The 17,039-nt window shown below is 42.2% G+C and overlaps 1 protein-coding gene across 11 annotated transcripts; it reads left to right on the top strand.

The window, feature by feature from the left end:
* Positions 1-266: 266 nt before the first annotated feature.
* On the top strand, positions 267-16,334 carry LOC108117514 (DNA-binding protein RFX2). 11 transcript variants are annotated; one of them, XM_041819460.1, is made up of 12 exons: positions 269-694; positions 5,757-6,223; positions 6,541-6,889; positions 13,067-13,145; positions 13,233-13,476; positions 13,543-13,707; positions 13,787-14,235; positions 14,568-14,577; positions 14,712-15,014; positions 15,230-15,544; positions 15,604-15,972; positions 16,031-16,334. In XM_041819460.1, the coding sequence occupies exons 2-12, from the start codon at positions 5,963-5,965 to the stop codon at positions 16,163-16,165; spliced, it is 2,679 nt and encodes an 892-aa protein (XP_041675394.1). In that variant the 5' UTR covers positions 269-694; positions 5,757-5,962; the 3' UTR covers positions 16,166-16,334. The 11 variants fall into 11 exon arrangements, with proteins under 11 accessions (XP_017085497.2, XP_017085495.2, XP_017085491.2 ...); XM_041819462.1 differs by lacking the exons at positions 269-694; positions 5,757-6,223; positions 6,541-6,889 and adding an exon at positions 11,036-12,429; XM_041819461.1 differs by lacking the exons at positions 269-694; positions 5,757-6,223; positions 6,541-6,889 and adding an exon at positions 11,035-12,429 and having other exon boundaries at positions 13,233-13,707.
* The last annotated feature ends 705 nt before the right edge of the window (positions 16,335-17,039 follow it).

Below are 17,039 nucleotides of genomic sequence, written 5' to 3'. Positions count from 1 at the left end.
GACGCAACATAATACTCATATTAACACAATGTGCGGCAAATTGATCACGTTTACTTAAGGGCGAAAGAATGCACTTTGTGAAAGTTGTTTTAAGCGAGTTATAAACAATTACCACACACTAATTAAACATTAGTAAAAGATAATTTTCCCTAAGAAATTCAAAATTCCCGCCTATTTCGAATGTCAACGTTGCTGTGTGAATTTACCATTTCAAAGATTAACCAACACTGTTCGCACAGCTGTTAGTGTTGCCACCTCTCCTCTAATCAGCTGTTGTACCTCAGCAACAAATTATTATTTTTTTTGTTTTTCCTATTAGAACGTGCAAACTTTACCTCAAACAAAGGAACTTATTAATAAATAGTGCAATTTTTCAGGGAATACGGTGAAATGTTAGGATATTTCTTAAAGAAATCGAAAATTGTCGAAACCCGTGGGTTTTTTGTGTGTTTGTTGTTTTGTTCTGTTGCCTAGCAACAAAAAAAGCCCAAAACACTAGCCATTTCCTTCCGGTCCCGTTACTACGTCGTAATCCAGTTGGAAAACCCAAGGATTAACGGAAAACCCAACTTAAAAGGGGATCATCCAAGCAACTCCGCCAAGAAAAAAGTTGAACAACATGGAAAGAGCTTTTTGAAAACCGAAAATATATTAAAGATTCGAGTTCCAGGAGCCAGGCTCACTAGTCATTATGGTAAGTTCTAGATTCTAGTACATATATTAGGATTTACATATATACAAAGACCTACTTATTATCAAACCCTATAAAAAATGAAGGCAGAAAAAATAAAGAAGAAAAACTTTTTTCCAACAAATCAAAAGATCAAAAGCCGGCAAAGTTTTCTCATTTTCAGCCAACGAATTTTCATTGAACGAGAAAATGAGAAAATTACCCAACCAGCAAGGTAGTCAGCGGTTTTTCCGCATTTTCATTTGCGCGTTTTCCCATTTAGAGACAATTAAGTCGAGTCCTCCTGGCGGTCGAGGCATCCCAATTTCTATCCTATCCCAAAGAAAACCGAAAGCAACCAGCCAGCAACCCCTCCTCCATTCCCTTGATCTTGCACCCTGCACTCCTCATCCCTAACCTAGATCCTGAAACCGTCCCCCCACCCTCGAAGGACTTCTCCATCCATGATGTATATCCATATGGAGTGTGCCATGGCCGGTTGCACATTACAACGGGTCCTGGCGCCAGGTGTAAGACCAGGAATCCACCGACTCCTGGTACACTCGAAGAAATTTAGTTTGGTATTTTCAAAATATTAACCTTTAAACCTTTCTTAAACGTCAATAATCAAACATTTTTATATATTTAAAAAAATAAATTTCCGTAGTTTTTTACTTAAAGAATTTCTTTTAGAAATTAACTTTTGAAAAACTTAAAAAATTACCAACTTTAAACCTAATTACCAATTTTCCCCCAAAAATTTAGAGAAGTGCAAAGACCAAACTCCAACCGCCTGTACACTTCCGCTTTGCTGCCTCGCCACTCGTCCTGCTTCACTGCCTCCGTCTTCGTCCCCGGAAAGTGATGGTGTGGGATTTGATAGAGAATAGGCAGGGAAAGGGACGCAACGCGGTCGTGGTCGAAGAGGGCGGGGCAGGACGCATGCCACACGCCCAGCAAGCGAGTGCCACATTACATTCATCATCTTCATTTGATGAGGAGTGTCCTTTCTAATGAATGTCAATGTCAATTTGTCCATCGGTTCTAAACGAAACTGAAATGGCAACAAAAATACTGAAAATGTAGAAAATGCATTTTTTTCCAATGAATTCCACTAGTCCGTATCTTTTTTGTATTAAAAATGTTCATAAAAAATAGCCCATGGGTATGACTAGTTTTGAGTTTCCAATTAGTAGAGGAACAATGAATGATGTTTTTGAAAACATTTTCCTCGGTTACCTGTTATTTTTAGATCAAGTTTCATAGTGGTATAGGGGGTAATACGTGATTGAAAAGATAATAGATTTTAAAGCAAGGTTAAGGATTTTATAGCTGAAAATTTGTACTAAGTTATTGCTTAAACCATGTACCTAAACTTTCAAGAACTAAACTTGAGAGAGGAAACTTATTTTTCAATCATTCAAACATCTACTTAAGGTTACTATCAAAGCTAGTTTATTTTGTTAATCAGAATTACAAAAAATTGAACTTTTTTAATGCACAAATTGATCTGTACTTCTATCTTAGCATTTATAAACGTTATTCTAAAGATTATAAGCAATTCCTTCAAGAATGTTTAAAAATCATCCTGACAAAATGTCCTAATAAACATGTCCAATGCCCACATCAACCATCTGTGAGGTGCATTACACATCTGCACCACCTAAATTGGTGTCCTGTTCTCAACACATGTTTCGCTATCCTTTCTGTACTATCTATACAATCTATCCTGTCTATGCGACGTATCCTACCTGCCACAGCCATTAGGTGAATATGAATATTAGGCATGAAAGCGTCACGCTGTCTGAGCTTCTGTATTTTGTATTTGGCGTTTAGTATTTGGCATACCCCACTCTCATCCCTTGAGCTCGAGGACTTGGAAATTGTCCCTATAACAACGCAGCTGCCGACGGAGAAAGATTAGGGGTAGGTGGTGCTGGTGGTGGACATTCAAAAAAGGGTCAATGCCATGCTCTGGCCAAAAGTGCAGCACCCACACCCGCTTTTTCGTCCTCCGCCCTTTATTGTGTATATTTACCTGCCAGTTTTTAGCTGAACATGTGGTATTGCAAGTAATTCTACAGTCAGTTATCTAAAAGAAGACTTTTGGTTAAAAAATAAATGTTTATTAAAAATACATACCAATATAACATTAACCTTACTAAGATTTCCAAGATTCTTCACTAAAAAAGTGATAAATCAACCAAGAAGCATGTTACAAATATTAATTTGCACATTTTAGACTCTGTCTAATATGAAGCTATATAAGCTAATATAAAAGATTCACATTATAATCTTACATTGTTAATATTCTAAAATAAGGTTAGTTTACATTAATTTAGTAGTGAGCAAGCAGGAATTGAATATTTTTTATTCAGTCAAAAGAAAACTTTTGGGAGTCTTTTCAAGAAAATGTTAAAAATTAGTTAGTTATTTCTTTACTTTTAATGCCAGTTTTAATTGGTATACATATATATAAATAAATAATCAGAATCTAGCATAGGGAGTTCTTACTGTATTCGTTGGTTTATCACACACTATATTATGCATTCAATTTCAAATTCAAATGCCATTCAAATAAGTTTCCATCTCGCTCTGCCAACAGCAATTTTACGGCAGCAGCAACACCAAAAAAAAAAAAAGAACAACATCAGCAGAAGTACCAAGTGCATTTTGACCAATTCCAATTCCCTATTACCAAACTATCAACCCCTTTTGGCCATTGTCATTGCCAGAGTGTTGGTAGTTTTCAGTTTGTGTTTTCCGTTAGTGCTGCTCTTGGGCAAAGACTTTTCCCCGCCGTAGTTGCATATTCACGCTCGAGGTAAACACACCGCAGCAGCAATAACTATAGCAGCCACCAGATATCTATATCTATATCTATATATATACACGGTAATTTCCCAATCCTATAGGAAAGAAAATCCTACGAGAGAACTACAAAGACCAGAAGCAAGCGTGAATAATATCCCGAAAAAAGAAGTTATTTGATCAATAATTTGGCGTTGCGCGTCCTTAGTGATTTATTCGCGGTTGTGTGTGTATCGGTGTGTGGGTGGACTGTACAGGTGTACTATAGAGGTGTACACCTGCGAAGTAGTGGTTATAGTGTGGGTGTCGTGACTGGGAAAACTTCCCCTAGAAAGCCAGTGAGCTGCACTTTTCACGCGTCAAAATTTATGAGCTCGCCAAGCGCGCCGCTTGATTTGTGTACTAAACTGAAACTGAAGAACCAGAGTGCACTTCCTTCCTGGTAAAAGGGGGGTGGTGGGTAACGCATTAGCCACCCAACCCCCATAATGATTTTCCCCCAGGAACTCCCGACTTCGTTTATTGTTTATAAACAACAACTCCGACGACTCCCAGACCAAATGACGTATGCCGGGTCGTTTGTCCTGTCCGCGCTTTCAAAAAACACGGGGATCCCCTGTTATTAACCGGGAACTCTTCCGTCGAAAGTTCAATTCCCCTTTTCGGGATGGACGTTGACGTTGCCAGCGTCGCCTTCTCCAGAACTTATTTACATTGAGCAGGTTGCCCTGTGAACAAGTGCATGTGTCAGGTGCAAAAGTGGCAAGAAAAGCGCACAAAGTGTGAAAATTAGAAGCTCTAAGTCTAGCTGACTAAATTGTAAATAAAACGTTAGAGGAAAGACAAAAATAGTGCAAGAAAGGATGAAAATGAACGTAGCAAGATTAGAAATATTACACAAAATATAAATTTATATAAAAAGTTTAAATTTATATATGTATAAATACTAAAATAATAATAATAAATGTACTTAACAGCAGTTACAAAAATGGAAAACATTTAAAATTTAAACTCCAAAACTACTTCAAATAACGAAAATGAATCAGAATTTAAGTGAATTTACCAAAACTAATAAATACAGAGAAACCAAAGGAAAAAATAATCTAACATTTATCTAACGAATCCCAAACAGAAAACAACCCATTAAACAAAAAACTGTAAATTACATTCTTACTAATTTTTATCAAGAAGTTCAAAAAATCATAACTTAAAGTGAACTTTAAGGTGACAAAGCTAAATGCAAGCTTGTTATTTATTATCGATGAAATTGCCTCAGTGAAATCTGTTTTTCTTTGATTAATTCGCGTATGTATTTTTGGTCCCCAACAATAACAATTGGCCAGAAATTAATTGGCCAAAGGCAGAGCCGTAGGCCAGAATCAAGAAATGGATCCCTTGGTGTGGGATTATGTAAGTACAGTTAATGGTCAACACTTGCCTGAGGGAGGCACTAAGAATGATTAAGTTAATAAGGAAGGAATAATGCAGCAGAAAGCTTGTGTTAGTTAATAAGCTTCCTTACTTTAAGTAAGGAAATGTTTATACAGTTTTTCTGTTTTAATTATTTATTTAAATAGGCAAATATGAAACTACACTTACATTTTTGTCAACCAAACTCAGAAAATGAAATTTTTAATTAGTTATTGTTACTCGGATAATTCTTACTGAAATTAAAATTAAGGGCAGTTCTAATAGCTTCTTACTTAAGCAAAAGAAACTCAAAATGACAATTTTAAGCCCCTTCAATTTCGACACAACTACGCCAATGTGTCCAGTGATTCCGCAAACAAAAAAGAAATCTCCAAGCATAGCCCCCAAATGTATGCTGTACTTGTAAGAAAGGAGCTCGCCCAAAGATCCGTCAGCAATTGTAAGGAAATCAAAATGGCCGCCCGGAAAAAATACGATGTTTTACACAATAGACATCCGTATATATGCACATATATTTATATTTATACCTATAGATATATTTTTCTGCTGCTGCTCCTGCTGCGTGGAGAACAAAGCGATGAGGAAATCAAAGCATGAAGAAATACCTGCGAAAAGTTTAATTTCATAGCAACGCCCCAGCGGAAGCAGCACGAGCCACCACCACAGTGACAGGAGCACCACCACCATCACACAATCAGGGGGCAACGAAGGATGGGGTAGAGATGGCGTAGGAGTGGGCGGTCTTTTGGTGGATGATGATGACGATGATTCCTTATTGAATACCTGCTCTTTGATTGACGACATGCCTTGTTAAATTTGCGAAAATTTCACTTTCCCATTGCAGCATCCACCAGGAGCAACTTAAAGAAGCTGAAAAACTAAACCTAAACACCGCCATTGCCTTAACTCTTTTATGCAAGAAACTAGAAGAAGACAAATACTAAAACGATTGAGATAGAACGAGCTTACTTACTAGTCAACGAATTTAGCAGTCATCATCGACCTGGAGGAATAACTTTTCTGTAACAGTGAATCCAAAACCCCAAACCAATGACCACACGCCTGGCATCGCAGCGCCAGTTCATCATCTCGACGCGCTCAGCCATCGTAGATGCCACCTCGGTCCCGGAGGATTCAGCGGAGGAGCAGCAGCAGCAGCATCTGACCGTTGAGGTGGAGAGTGCAGCCACCGGAACCCTTGGAGCCAGCACCACCAACAGCATCAGCTCGCCACCGCATGCCGAGCAGTTTGAGTTCTGCACGGAGGATGGAGTCGTTGTCTCTGCCACACTGGAGGATGTCATGACACAGGTGGGTGAACTTAAAGTTGAGTTGGGAAAACTTATTTAATATAGAAAACATTTTTAATAACAAGAAAATTCCCACTAAAAATCTTTTTTTTTGTTATATCAATTCCTTGTAAATTACTTCTTCTTGAGTGAACATTTTAAGCTCTTAAGTTTTATTTATTTAGTCTTTATTAACATCATAACTTTAGTTTTGGCTTGTTAAGTTCTACTAAACTGGAAACTCCATTGATTTAAAGAGAAAAAATAATTTAAATAAACAAAAACCTTACCTGATTATCCTTCCTTGATAAATAGGTAAAACTTCTACCCCTTTTGCAGAACTGCCAGCTTTTGCAGAAAAAACTCGACGACGACGACTCCACTGGAGCAGTGACAACGGATGCTGATCAGCTGGAAGTGATCCGTGTCGTACTGCCAATGGATGCCGAGGATTCGAGCAGCGATGCCCATCTTCATGGGCATGTGGTGAACAGCAGTAGCGACACTATCGGCACTATTACCACCACGGAGCCCAACGGCAACACTGTGACCCACTCGATACCCATTCATAGTATGGCTGATCTGGTCAAGGATAACGTAGATCTGGCCCAGCAAGTGGCCAGTGGTCAGGTGACCGTGGTGCAAGCCACCGAGGATGATGATGGAACGCCGTTTATTACGGTGACAGGTAAGTCTCGGAATAATTTTTAAAGGAGTATATAAGTTTCCTTGAAACTACCTTACGGAATAGGAGAACCTTAGTTTTGGCTTATTAATGAAATTTAAAAGGCTTATGTATTCTTATGTATTACCAATGAAAATCACACATTAAAATGTATGTTTTGGCTTAGACAATGCTTTTCAAAATAACCATCAAGCTAAAACCAAAAAGCGCATTTTAAAAATATATCTATTAAAGTTAAAAAAACGTTTTAAAATCTGTCAAATTACTAAGAGAATATCCCTTGAAAATATCCCTAACTTCTCAAATTAATAAATCAGCTTACTGCAGAGATTCCCTTGATAAAATCTGTGCAAAATCTGATGGATAAATATCAATTACGATATCACTTTGTTAATACGCGAAAAAACTGCAATGCCGCAAAAAAAAACAAACAAGCTACGATTCGCATTACAGATTTATTCCAGTTGAGAGCGGAAAAAGCCACTTCCCTAAAGTCCTGAGCCGAAAGAGAAACTCCTGATTTGATGGGCGGCACTTGCGATGATGGGCGGAAATCAAAGCGGAAACCAGCAAACGGGAAACAACAAACAGCAAAAGTCGCGGCTTTGTAAACAAAAATAATGACAGGATCAACATGTCCTGCCATTGGGAAAAAGGGAAAGGGAGTGAGCTGGAAACAAGGACCAGCTTAAAATCCGGCGTATTTTAAACGTTTGCCTGATATCACAATTAAACCGACTTAATTTGGAAAATGAAACGACGAGCAGTGATACAAGAATGAATGGCTGGATGGTTTGATGGATGGGTGGTTAGGCAGATGGATGAATGGATAGATAGGGCAAACACACGCACACCCCGTGGAGGATATAGATACTACCTGTCCATGGACACACGACACACGAATCCGTTTGAGCCACGTGCAAAACAAAAAGCAACAAAGAGGCAAAGTGCAGCTGGGATTGAGACGATAGAGGACGACACACTGCGAATGATATCCCCGGCACAGACATAATTATTATCATCCACTCGAGCGCCGCACAATGATTTAATCGAGATTACACTTCGCCGCGGAACTATCTATCTATATAACAAATTCGGACAACGAAAAGGGTCGGGATACGAATGTTTGGTATCGTACTTGATTTTATTAGCACAAATTACCACCACCAGGACACGCAGGAGGGCAAACATCCTCAATGGCAACATCGGGTAATCACAACAAATTGAGAGGGCTTCACACGGTGCGTGATCCGGGTCCCTGGATGCACTGGGGAGGGGGCAAAGGGGTGCTGAGCTCGAGAGGGGTGGGGGTGGTGCTTAGTGCTCACGTGGATGAGTCGACGACTCGCTAATAACCGCCCGCTGTCAACTAATACCTTCGTCCTTCATAAAGGACTCAAATACTCTAACACTAAAAGAAATTTCTGGTTTTGTTTTTTTCCAAAAATCATCACTTAAAAAAGTCAACGAATAAGTTTTCTAATTCTATAAATTTCTTAAATTCTATGTTTTATAATCCTATATAAGGCATTATCCCTCTGGTTTTTCAACCTAAAAAAACTCATTTAGCTAATTTTTTTAAAGATTAATGAAGTTTCCTGTAAGAAAAGTGAAAAGTCCACAAAAAACATCTCACCTCTGGTTTATTGCGCATTTTTGTCATTATTTTATCAACAATTTTATAAATTAAGTTGTTTTGTTAAAAATTCAATCAATGCATTTCTCCCAGTGCACTGATTTCGAATCGAAATTGACGAGGAATCTCTTTTATATTCACGAGTACATGTACGGAAGGGTATCATAGCTCCGGCTTCGGTTGTGGGTGTTTATCACCAGATTGGATGGAGGATGCCCACGCCATATTTCACCTTTCTCGAATATGTTGTATTGTATTTTTCAATTGATACGGATTTGCTGGGTGCTCATCGAATCGACGAGGCAGAAGACGATGACGACGACGACGAGCTTAACATTTAATAACGCCAGGAACTATAAATAGAAAAATACAACGCGGGAATCCATACCAGTTGAAGTGGTTGGTCGGTGATTGCTATGATGATGGTTAGGTGGACGAATGATGTGGGCGATGGTGGTTGCCAAGCTCTTTCCTGAATTCCAAGTTCCAACTTAGTTAGAGAACATTGGCATATGCCGGGCTTCTTTTAATTGTGCTAACAGAAAAGTTATTTGTGTTCTGCTGGCAAGCTGGCAATCAAGATAAGCGCAAATTTATTTGTCAAAAGCGAGTCTGTAGTTCATAATTCTCGGAGAATGCTATCTCGCTGTGGCAATCACAGCAAGTGAAGCTCTACAAAGGACTCACCTCTTTGACCCCAGTTTAGCCCAGGCCAATCCCATTGAGGCTCATCCCGCCCCCCTGAGCCAGTGTCCGGCTCACAAAAAGGTTAATTGTTTGTTGACGTTATAGTCGTAGAGATGCAGGATAAGCCAGTTGCGCCCCTTCCCTCACTCTCTTAACTTTATTCTGCACTTGTCCGCTATCGTTATCCTGGCAATTTGTGTGCTCAACTTTTAGCTCCCATGTTGCCCATGTGGAGTGGAGCTGGGAATTTGGACAAGTGGCGCATCAAAGTGAATTTTACAATAGACCTTTTGAACTCAAATTTTAGAAAGAACAGTTAGTGTTCTGCCCTATCATGATTGAAATATTTTTTCTTTGTGGTTATGAGATTGATCTGTATTTTTGACTATTGTCCAATGACTTTATTATAATTTTGTAGAGACATTTGTTTTCTTATTCCGATTTCTATGATCAATATTGGTGGATTCTTGAACTTGTTTGAGTAAAAAAACATTATTAAAAAGCATCTCTATATAAAATTCAACCTATTTCAGGTTTCTCGAGTTATCAATCATCCTTAAAACTTAACTTTTTGCCTTTACCCCACTTAATCTTCCATCTGTCAGAGATCCAATCTCTATCCATTCCAAAGGCAATTACCAAAGCCAAACTGCTTGTGCACTGAAACCAAAATCATTGAGAGGCCAAATGTTTTGGCGAGAATGCGGTCCACTTGAAGGAACCTCAAAAGATCCTGTGCATGACATTTAAATCAGTTTAAGCCTTGACAACTTTAAAAGACCATTCCCACTGCCATTGTTAAGTGCCTCGCCTGCCGGGGGTTGCCAGTCATCACTTCCACATTCACAAAATTGTCGAAATAGCCCCAAGGGGCACCTGTTAATATTTACAGTTTGCAGCAGCAGCGTGTCAAAGGGAAAATGTTTGGGGTCAAAGGCAGGGGTTTACAACCCGCAGGTCTGACCGCAGCAACTTCAGGATCCACATGCATATACGAACACACACAAGGACCTCCTCCTCCTTCTTCTCCGCAGTAGCAGCAAAATTAATATCTGAAATATGCCATGCAAAGCGGTGACCAAGAGGAAGCTGCCAAAAAACAAAAAACCGAACGGAAAGAACAGAAATACTGGCCTGACCACGGGGAGAATATGGAAAAATTCCACGCATGGTATGCCATTCCGGCTGCTTTCTCTACTCCACCCAAACCCAAACCACTCCTGTATATCATCCCAGCAACCACCCACATCTTTTTCTCTTCATCATCGGCCATGGAAACTCCCACATCTCCATCCCAATGCCGAAGGGATGGCAGCAAGCGATTTGGTTGGCCAGGATACATCCTTCAGCATCCTCATCCAGGGGTTGATGTTGCGACTGTGCAAGCGAGAGGGCCAGATGGTGAGAGCGAGACAGAGAGGCTGCCTAGCAACCGTTGAGAAGTGGGATTGGCCAGGCGTCGTTGCCTTGACGCTGTCGTCGTGTTGCCATCCCGCTTGCGTATCCAGCATCCCAGGACTCCACAGGACACCCACGGAGTCCACCCATCTCGACCACCACTTGTGCAGATCCCAGAAAATGCGACTTTGAGCCCGGAATTAGCCAGCACACCGCTTGAAACCGGGTACTGAGAGTACGAGGTGTGGGAAGGGGAGGGCGAAAAAAACCAGCTCGAGGGTCTGGGTTGGATTACTCGCTACGGGTATACGGATCATAATAGCAACCACCACCCACCAGGGCAACCACCCAACCGCCGAGGCAGCAGCCGCCGTTGTTGTAATTTAATTCGTTGCTGCGCCGCCGTCGTCGTGAGTTCGCCATCATCATTATTTTCGGAGGCATATTGCTAGGATAACATTTGATTTTGGATTCAGTTGTAATTCTACCGTTCGCAGGCACTGGTTGCTCCGTTTCCACGCCATCCACACAGCATCCAGCATCCGTCCTTCGATTCCAGCCATCGCAACCCAAGACTCAAGACCATACGAATACGAATGCAAATACAAATACAAATACAAATACCACCCACAGTCGAAAGGAGAGGAGATCTGAATGGAGCGTTGCCTGGTCAAGGATTTCACTTTCGCTTTCTGAGCCAGTTGCCCAGTTGCCAGAAGCAACCGTTTGTCTTCTCCACTTACGCCACTGAACTTCGGCGCCTTTGATTTACATACATTTTGGACTTTCAATTGTGGATCTTCGTTAAGCTATGAAGCTATGGTCCAGGATCTTTAAAACTGAATCTATGGATTATATTTCTGGAAATCTGATAATTGGATTCTTACCTCTGTAGTCTCATCTTTAAAATTCTCTACTTGGATTTGGATATTTTTATTATGATATAGGATTCTTGTCATCAAAACGTTACTTATTGGACTTTTTGGATTATAAAATTTTTATTAGAGTTTTGCAAAATTCGTTCTTGATAAAAATCGTATTTGAAAAATTTGAAAGACTTTGGAAATCTTTGTTGAAAGATCATTCTCATTGATCTTACAAACCTTCGAAAATTTCAATCTTAACATTTAGCCATGTGCTGGACTTCCGATTTAAGTAAAGAAAACTTAAGAAAACAGCCTAAAGTTTTAGAAGAAACACTTTTCGGAATCATCTGAGAACCGCGGATACATTCACCCAGTTTAGGGATCACCAATTCCAGCAGACTACGCTCCACCTCCGGCCAAACGAATGCATTCGCGGTACGGCTTTGACTGCCAGACGCGCCACCACCACCTCCAACAGCAGCAGCAGCAGCTCCAGCACCATCATCAACAGCAGCAGCATCACCACCATCCGTCACCAACTTGCCCCATTCCGTTGGAGTCGCCACCAACGCCGCCAGTGATCAGTTCCACCGCCGCTGCTGCCGTGGCCTACTCGAATCTGCTGGAGAAGTGTCGCTGCAAGCAATCCGTGACCACGAATCCCGCGCCAGCACCACCGCCCGCCCAGCTCCAATTGCAGTTGCACCACCATCATCATCACCACCATCATCAGACCTTTGTGGCCAGTGCCAGTGCAACTAGTTATAGCAATTGTTCTGGGATTGGTTTGGGATCGAGAACGGGTTCGGGTAGTGGAACGGGTGCCAGTGCACCTTCCTCATCGGCAAACTCTTCTTGTACCGCCGGCACCGCAACAAGCATAACCGGAGGATCCTCCAGCACCACCATGTACCACCACCATCATCGACGGCACAACAATTTGTCCTACTGCGGTGGTAAATATCTGCCCCTCTCCTCCTCCAATCCAATCGATTTCTGTTCAAACTTTGAACTTTGAATACGGTATCTGAAGCACCTGTTTGCCGGGCTATATGTTCGTGTGTGGCCAGGAGAGTGTCAAGTGTGTTTTCCCATGGTGGCAACTTAATGAAGTGAATAGACAGACGGAGGACTTGGGACTGTTCTCAAGAGTATTTACAGATGTATCTTTGTGTTCAAAGTTTGTGGTGCAATTAAGAAAACTACCTTCTGTAGGTAGAAGACTTGTTAGGTTTCGATTTTTTGTTCAAAAAAGTATTCCATAAACTAAGCTGATACTAAAAATTATTATTCCCAATATGTATCCATACAGATTATTTTTTAAAATTCAAGCTTTTCTTTAAAGTACCTTCTTACTTAAGGAAATTAATAAGAAAAACTTACTTAATCTTAATTTTGAATGATAAATTTACCGTCGGAAAAAGCTTCTTTTCCGACGGCTTAGCTTTATATATAAGCTATCGGAAATATGATTAGTATAAAACTAGAAAAACAATTAAAGTAGGAATATTTATGGTAAAATTTACTTTTAACCTTACAATCTGAAATTACCAAAACTCTATTAAAACGCTCCTATTTTCCACTATTTTCCAGTTTCTGGCCAAGAGCAGAACTACCAAGTGCAATATGTGGACTCGGAGCTGTACCACAGCAACTCCAGCCAGACACAAATGTGAGTGGGGACCCAAGAGGAACTTACTAAATAGATAAATACCCAGAGTTCGACCTTTATCTTACCTTGTTGCCTTGCCAATTTCAGGACCTATCCATTCTGCCCGGTGGGGGATTACCAGGGCAACGGCCAGACGGCCTACTACTCAACCACGGGTCAATATGGTGCCACCTCATCGGCCGGTGGCTCCTCAAATGGGGCACACTCCACCACACTGCCGTACCTGGTGCCTGTGGAGGAGGGCATCCTCCTTAACGGCTCCACACACTCGCTGTCGCAGTCGCAGTCTCAGTCACAATCGCATGGACGCGATTCGCCGCACAGCCTGACGGTGAGTAGCAGGGATTGGGAGCGGGATGCGGACCGGGTGAACGGAACTAATCGCCACTGGGTGCAGGAGGTCGCGTACATCCAGGAGGCGCAGAGCACGCCCCAGACGCCCACCTCGACGACCACGACCCATTCGGCTAGCGGCGGCAGCCTGGGAACAGGCGGCGGAGGGGCCTCCCCAGACTCTGACCAGAGTGCGCTCGGCAGCAGCAACAAGATTGCCTCGGCAACGGTGAGTGCATCCCCATGGCTACGCACCCCTCAAGTTCAACATCCCCCAATGCCTATATATATATCCATCTCTCTTTCAGATCAAGTGGCTGTCGCGCAACTACGAAACGGCGGACGGGGTGAGCCTGCCCAGGAGTACGCTGTACAACCATTACATGCAGCATTGCAGCGAACACAAACTGGAGCCCGTGAATGCGGCCAGCTTCGGCAAGCTGATACGCTCTGTGTTCTCCGGACTGCGCACACGTCGCCTGGGCACGCGCGGCAACTCCAAGTATCACTACTATGGCATCCGCATCAAGCCCGGCTCCCTGCTGAACAGTCAGGCCATGGACGACAAGCAGATGCTGGCTGCCGGCTATGGCCCATCACCGGATGGATCGGGATCTGGTGGACCAGGACCCATGGTCAGTGTGACCAGCAGCACAGCCGGACAATTGTCCGGATCAAATGGACTGGGCGGTGGCCACGGACAGCGACACAGCAACGGCACCAAGAAGCACACCTTCAAGCCGGAGACCTATGAGACGTTGCATTCAGGTGAGGATTTAATTTCCTGTTTTGGAAGTTTGTTGTTAAATTTGAAACTAAATAAAAATCAGTGAAAATTTTATCTATTAAGCGAATTACCAACTAGTTTTCGAAAAGTATCTTTATAAAAAGTGCATAAAAGTAGCTTTTTGTAAAATAATCACAAAAACTCTGTCCTAAAAAGTGAGAAATTTATCTTAACACTTTAAATTCAAGCTCGTTTATTTCCTAAAATACATATCTTAAAACTTCTTAAAAACATATCTATTAAAATAAAAATCAATAAATAAGCCCATTATTATTTTTTCAACCTGAATAATAAGGGCAAAGTTGTATTTTAGTAACTTTTTTATCAACTCATTTCGTATTAAAGTTTTAGTTATTTTTTAATATATCAACGTCATTTTCCAATTAATATGTAAATATCTCTTTTAAACTTAATCCATTTATTGACTAATTTATATCCCCTCCTAGTACATTGGCGATGGGACGAGTGCCCTGCCCTCGTTTCCGGCTATCGAGCTGAACCATAGTTTCAACAGCGAACTGACTTTGGAAGATGTGGACACATTCCGGGCCTTATACCGCGAGCATTGTGAGTCCTTCCTGGATGCAGTGCTCAATCTGGAGTTCAACACCGTGGAGTTCCTGCTGCGGGACTTCTGGCGGGCCAGCGACAATAACAACCTGGATGAGTGCGAGGAGGAGAAGTACTTGAGCAAAACGAAGCTGTATCTGTTGTGTCACTGCGCAGAAGTGCAGAAGTTCGTGCGAGAGGTGGGTCGGAGTGAATTGGTAGCCAATGATAGCCGGGATTCGGCTCCCGAGTAGTCTGTTCCGAATTTCTGAAATTTCTACAAGATTTATTCACGAGCGAAAGCGAAATCAGTTCAAGTTTGAAGTCACTTTTTAAGCAAAAACTCTTTTACAAAACTAACTTAAAACATTTCCATTTCCTATATATTAATTCGTCTAATCAATTTCATGACTAGGTTGACTACCAATTCTATCAAAACACCGTTGATGTCATTATACCGGATGTCCTTCGCTCCATACCAAATGCCCTCACCCAGGCCATCCGTAACTTTGCTAAGAACCTGGAGATCTGGCTCTGCGAGAGCATGCTGGGCGTGCCGGAGCAGCTGGCACAGATCAAGACCAGTGCAGTCTCGGCCTTCTGCCAAACGCTGCGGCGCTACACCTCGCTGAATCACCTGGCGCAGGCTGCTCGGGCAGTGCTCCAGAATGGCGCCCAGATCTCCCAAATGCTCAGCGATCTAAATCGCGTCGATTTCCACAATGTACAGGTGAGCTTAATGACCTTATGTTGCGTAGCTAAAAACTAATTGAACAATCTATTTCTCAGGAACAAGCTGCATGGGTGAGTCAATGTGCCCCCGCTGTAGTGCAACGTTTGGAGACCGACTTCAAGGCCGCCCTGCAGCAGCAGAGCTCCCTGGAGCAGTGGGCCAGCTGGCTACAACTGGTTGTAGAATCGGCCATGGAGGAATACAACGGGAAACCTACGTATGCCAGAGCTGCTCGGCAGTTCCTGCTGAAGTGGAGCTTCTACAGCTCGATGATCATCCGGGACCTGACACTAAGATCCGCCTCCAGTTTCGGCAGCTTCCACCTGATTCGCCTGCTGTTCGATGAATACATGTTCTATTTGGTGGAGCACAAGATTGCCGAGGCCCAAGACAAGACAGCCATTGCCGTAATCTGTGAAAGGATGGTGAGTACGTTAAGTTATTGATATTGAAATTCTTCTAATGCTCCCTTCTTTTTTCTAGAAAAAGGACATGGACTTTGAGTTCGAGTGCCAGTTTGCGTACATCACCAGCGACACGGAGCAACAGACGACTCCCAGCTCGGCCAGCAGTGGCGGTGACGTAGGCAACGAGGCCAAGCGACTGAAGCAGGAATGAGGCCCTGAGACTCGGATGTGGCAGCAGTGGCTGGCATTGAGCGGAGTAATCGGAGTAGTGTTTATGTAACCAGTAATCGTTGTCCCCATCAATGTGCACCCCCAGCCCCTGTCGTCACCAGTCATTCAGCTCTGCATTTAATAGTGGAATCGTGTTGTATATCCGTAAACGTACCGTATCCGTGTGCTAGTTTTTAGCCCTAAGTTCTCACAAAACCAACTTAGTCAGTCAAAATTTTAGTGGTTAGTTTTAGGCAGGCTCCGGACTCATGCTTAGTGAAAGCGCTCTTGGACAGGAACCTCACTAAAAAACATGATTAATGGGTTTTGAGATATTACAAAATATCCAAGAAGAGTATATAAGATTCCAAACGAAGTAGCTGCCCGTCCAAGAGAGCTTCTACTGTCATCTTTCGAGTACTGGACTGCCCCCGCATCGAAGTGAAGAGCCGTCCAGAAAGCAAGCAAGTTGAAAGCCAGGTCGGCGGCAGCGACGCCTGGCCTTGTTAGCCCTGATCTGTATTCGTAGGATACGTTTTAGTTTAAGTACATGTGCATTAATAATTGTAATCAACTGTCTACTATAACGATGGGTTCGGAGGTGGCATCAGTTTTGTCTGGTTTCAACAAACGATCTTGTATATCTTAGCGCACGGCGCACAACACACACACACACACATAGATCTAGCACACCCACTCACACAGGCGCACTCAGAGGAATTAGTCAGAAGGGGAGGGTAGGGGTTTCTAGATTATAGTCGAAAAGAAAAACAGCTCACATCGAAAAGCTTGCTCAAATTCAAAAAAATGTAAACGGAATGGATTACCCAGCTCAAAACTCAAAACTTAAGCTAAGTAAACAACAGGCCTTAAAT

Source organism: Drosophila eugracilis, unplaced genomic scaffold, assembly GCF_018153835.1.
Source record: "Drosophila eugracilis isolate 14026-0451.02 unplaced genomic scaffold, ASM1815383v1 contig_75, whole genome shotgun sequence".
In the NCBI taxonomy this organism is placed as follows: Eukaryota; Metazoa; Arthropoda; class Insecta; order Diptera; family Drosophilidae; genus Drosophila; species Drosophila eugracilis.
The sequence above is the reverse complement of the archived record's forward strand: the minus strand, read 5'-3'. Positions and strand labels throughout refer to the sequence as shown.

What these genes read in the sequence shown, in the direction of transcription:
- LOC108117514 (XM_041819460.1), top strand. Translation starts at nt 5,963, where the DNA reads ATGACCACACGCCTGGCATCGCAGCGCCAGTTCATCATCTCGACGCGC. An exon ending in GCCGTTTATTACGGTGACAG is followed by an intron (nt 6,890 to 13,066) that starts GTAAGTCTCGGA and finishes ACTATTTTCCAG; the next exon opens with TTTCTGGCCAAGAGCAGAAC. An exon ending in ACAAGATTGCCTCGGCAACG is followed by an intron (nt 13,708 to 13,786) that starts GTGAGTGCATCC and finishes TCTCTCTTTCAG; the next exon opens with ATCAAGTGGCTGTCGCGCAA.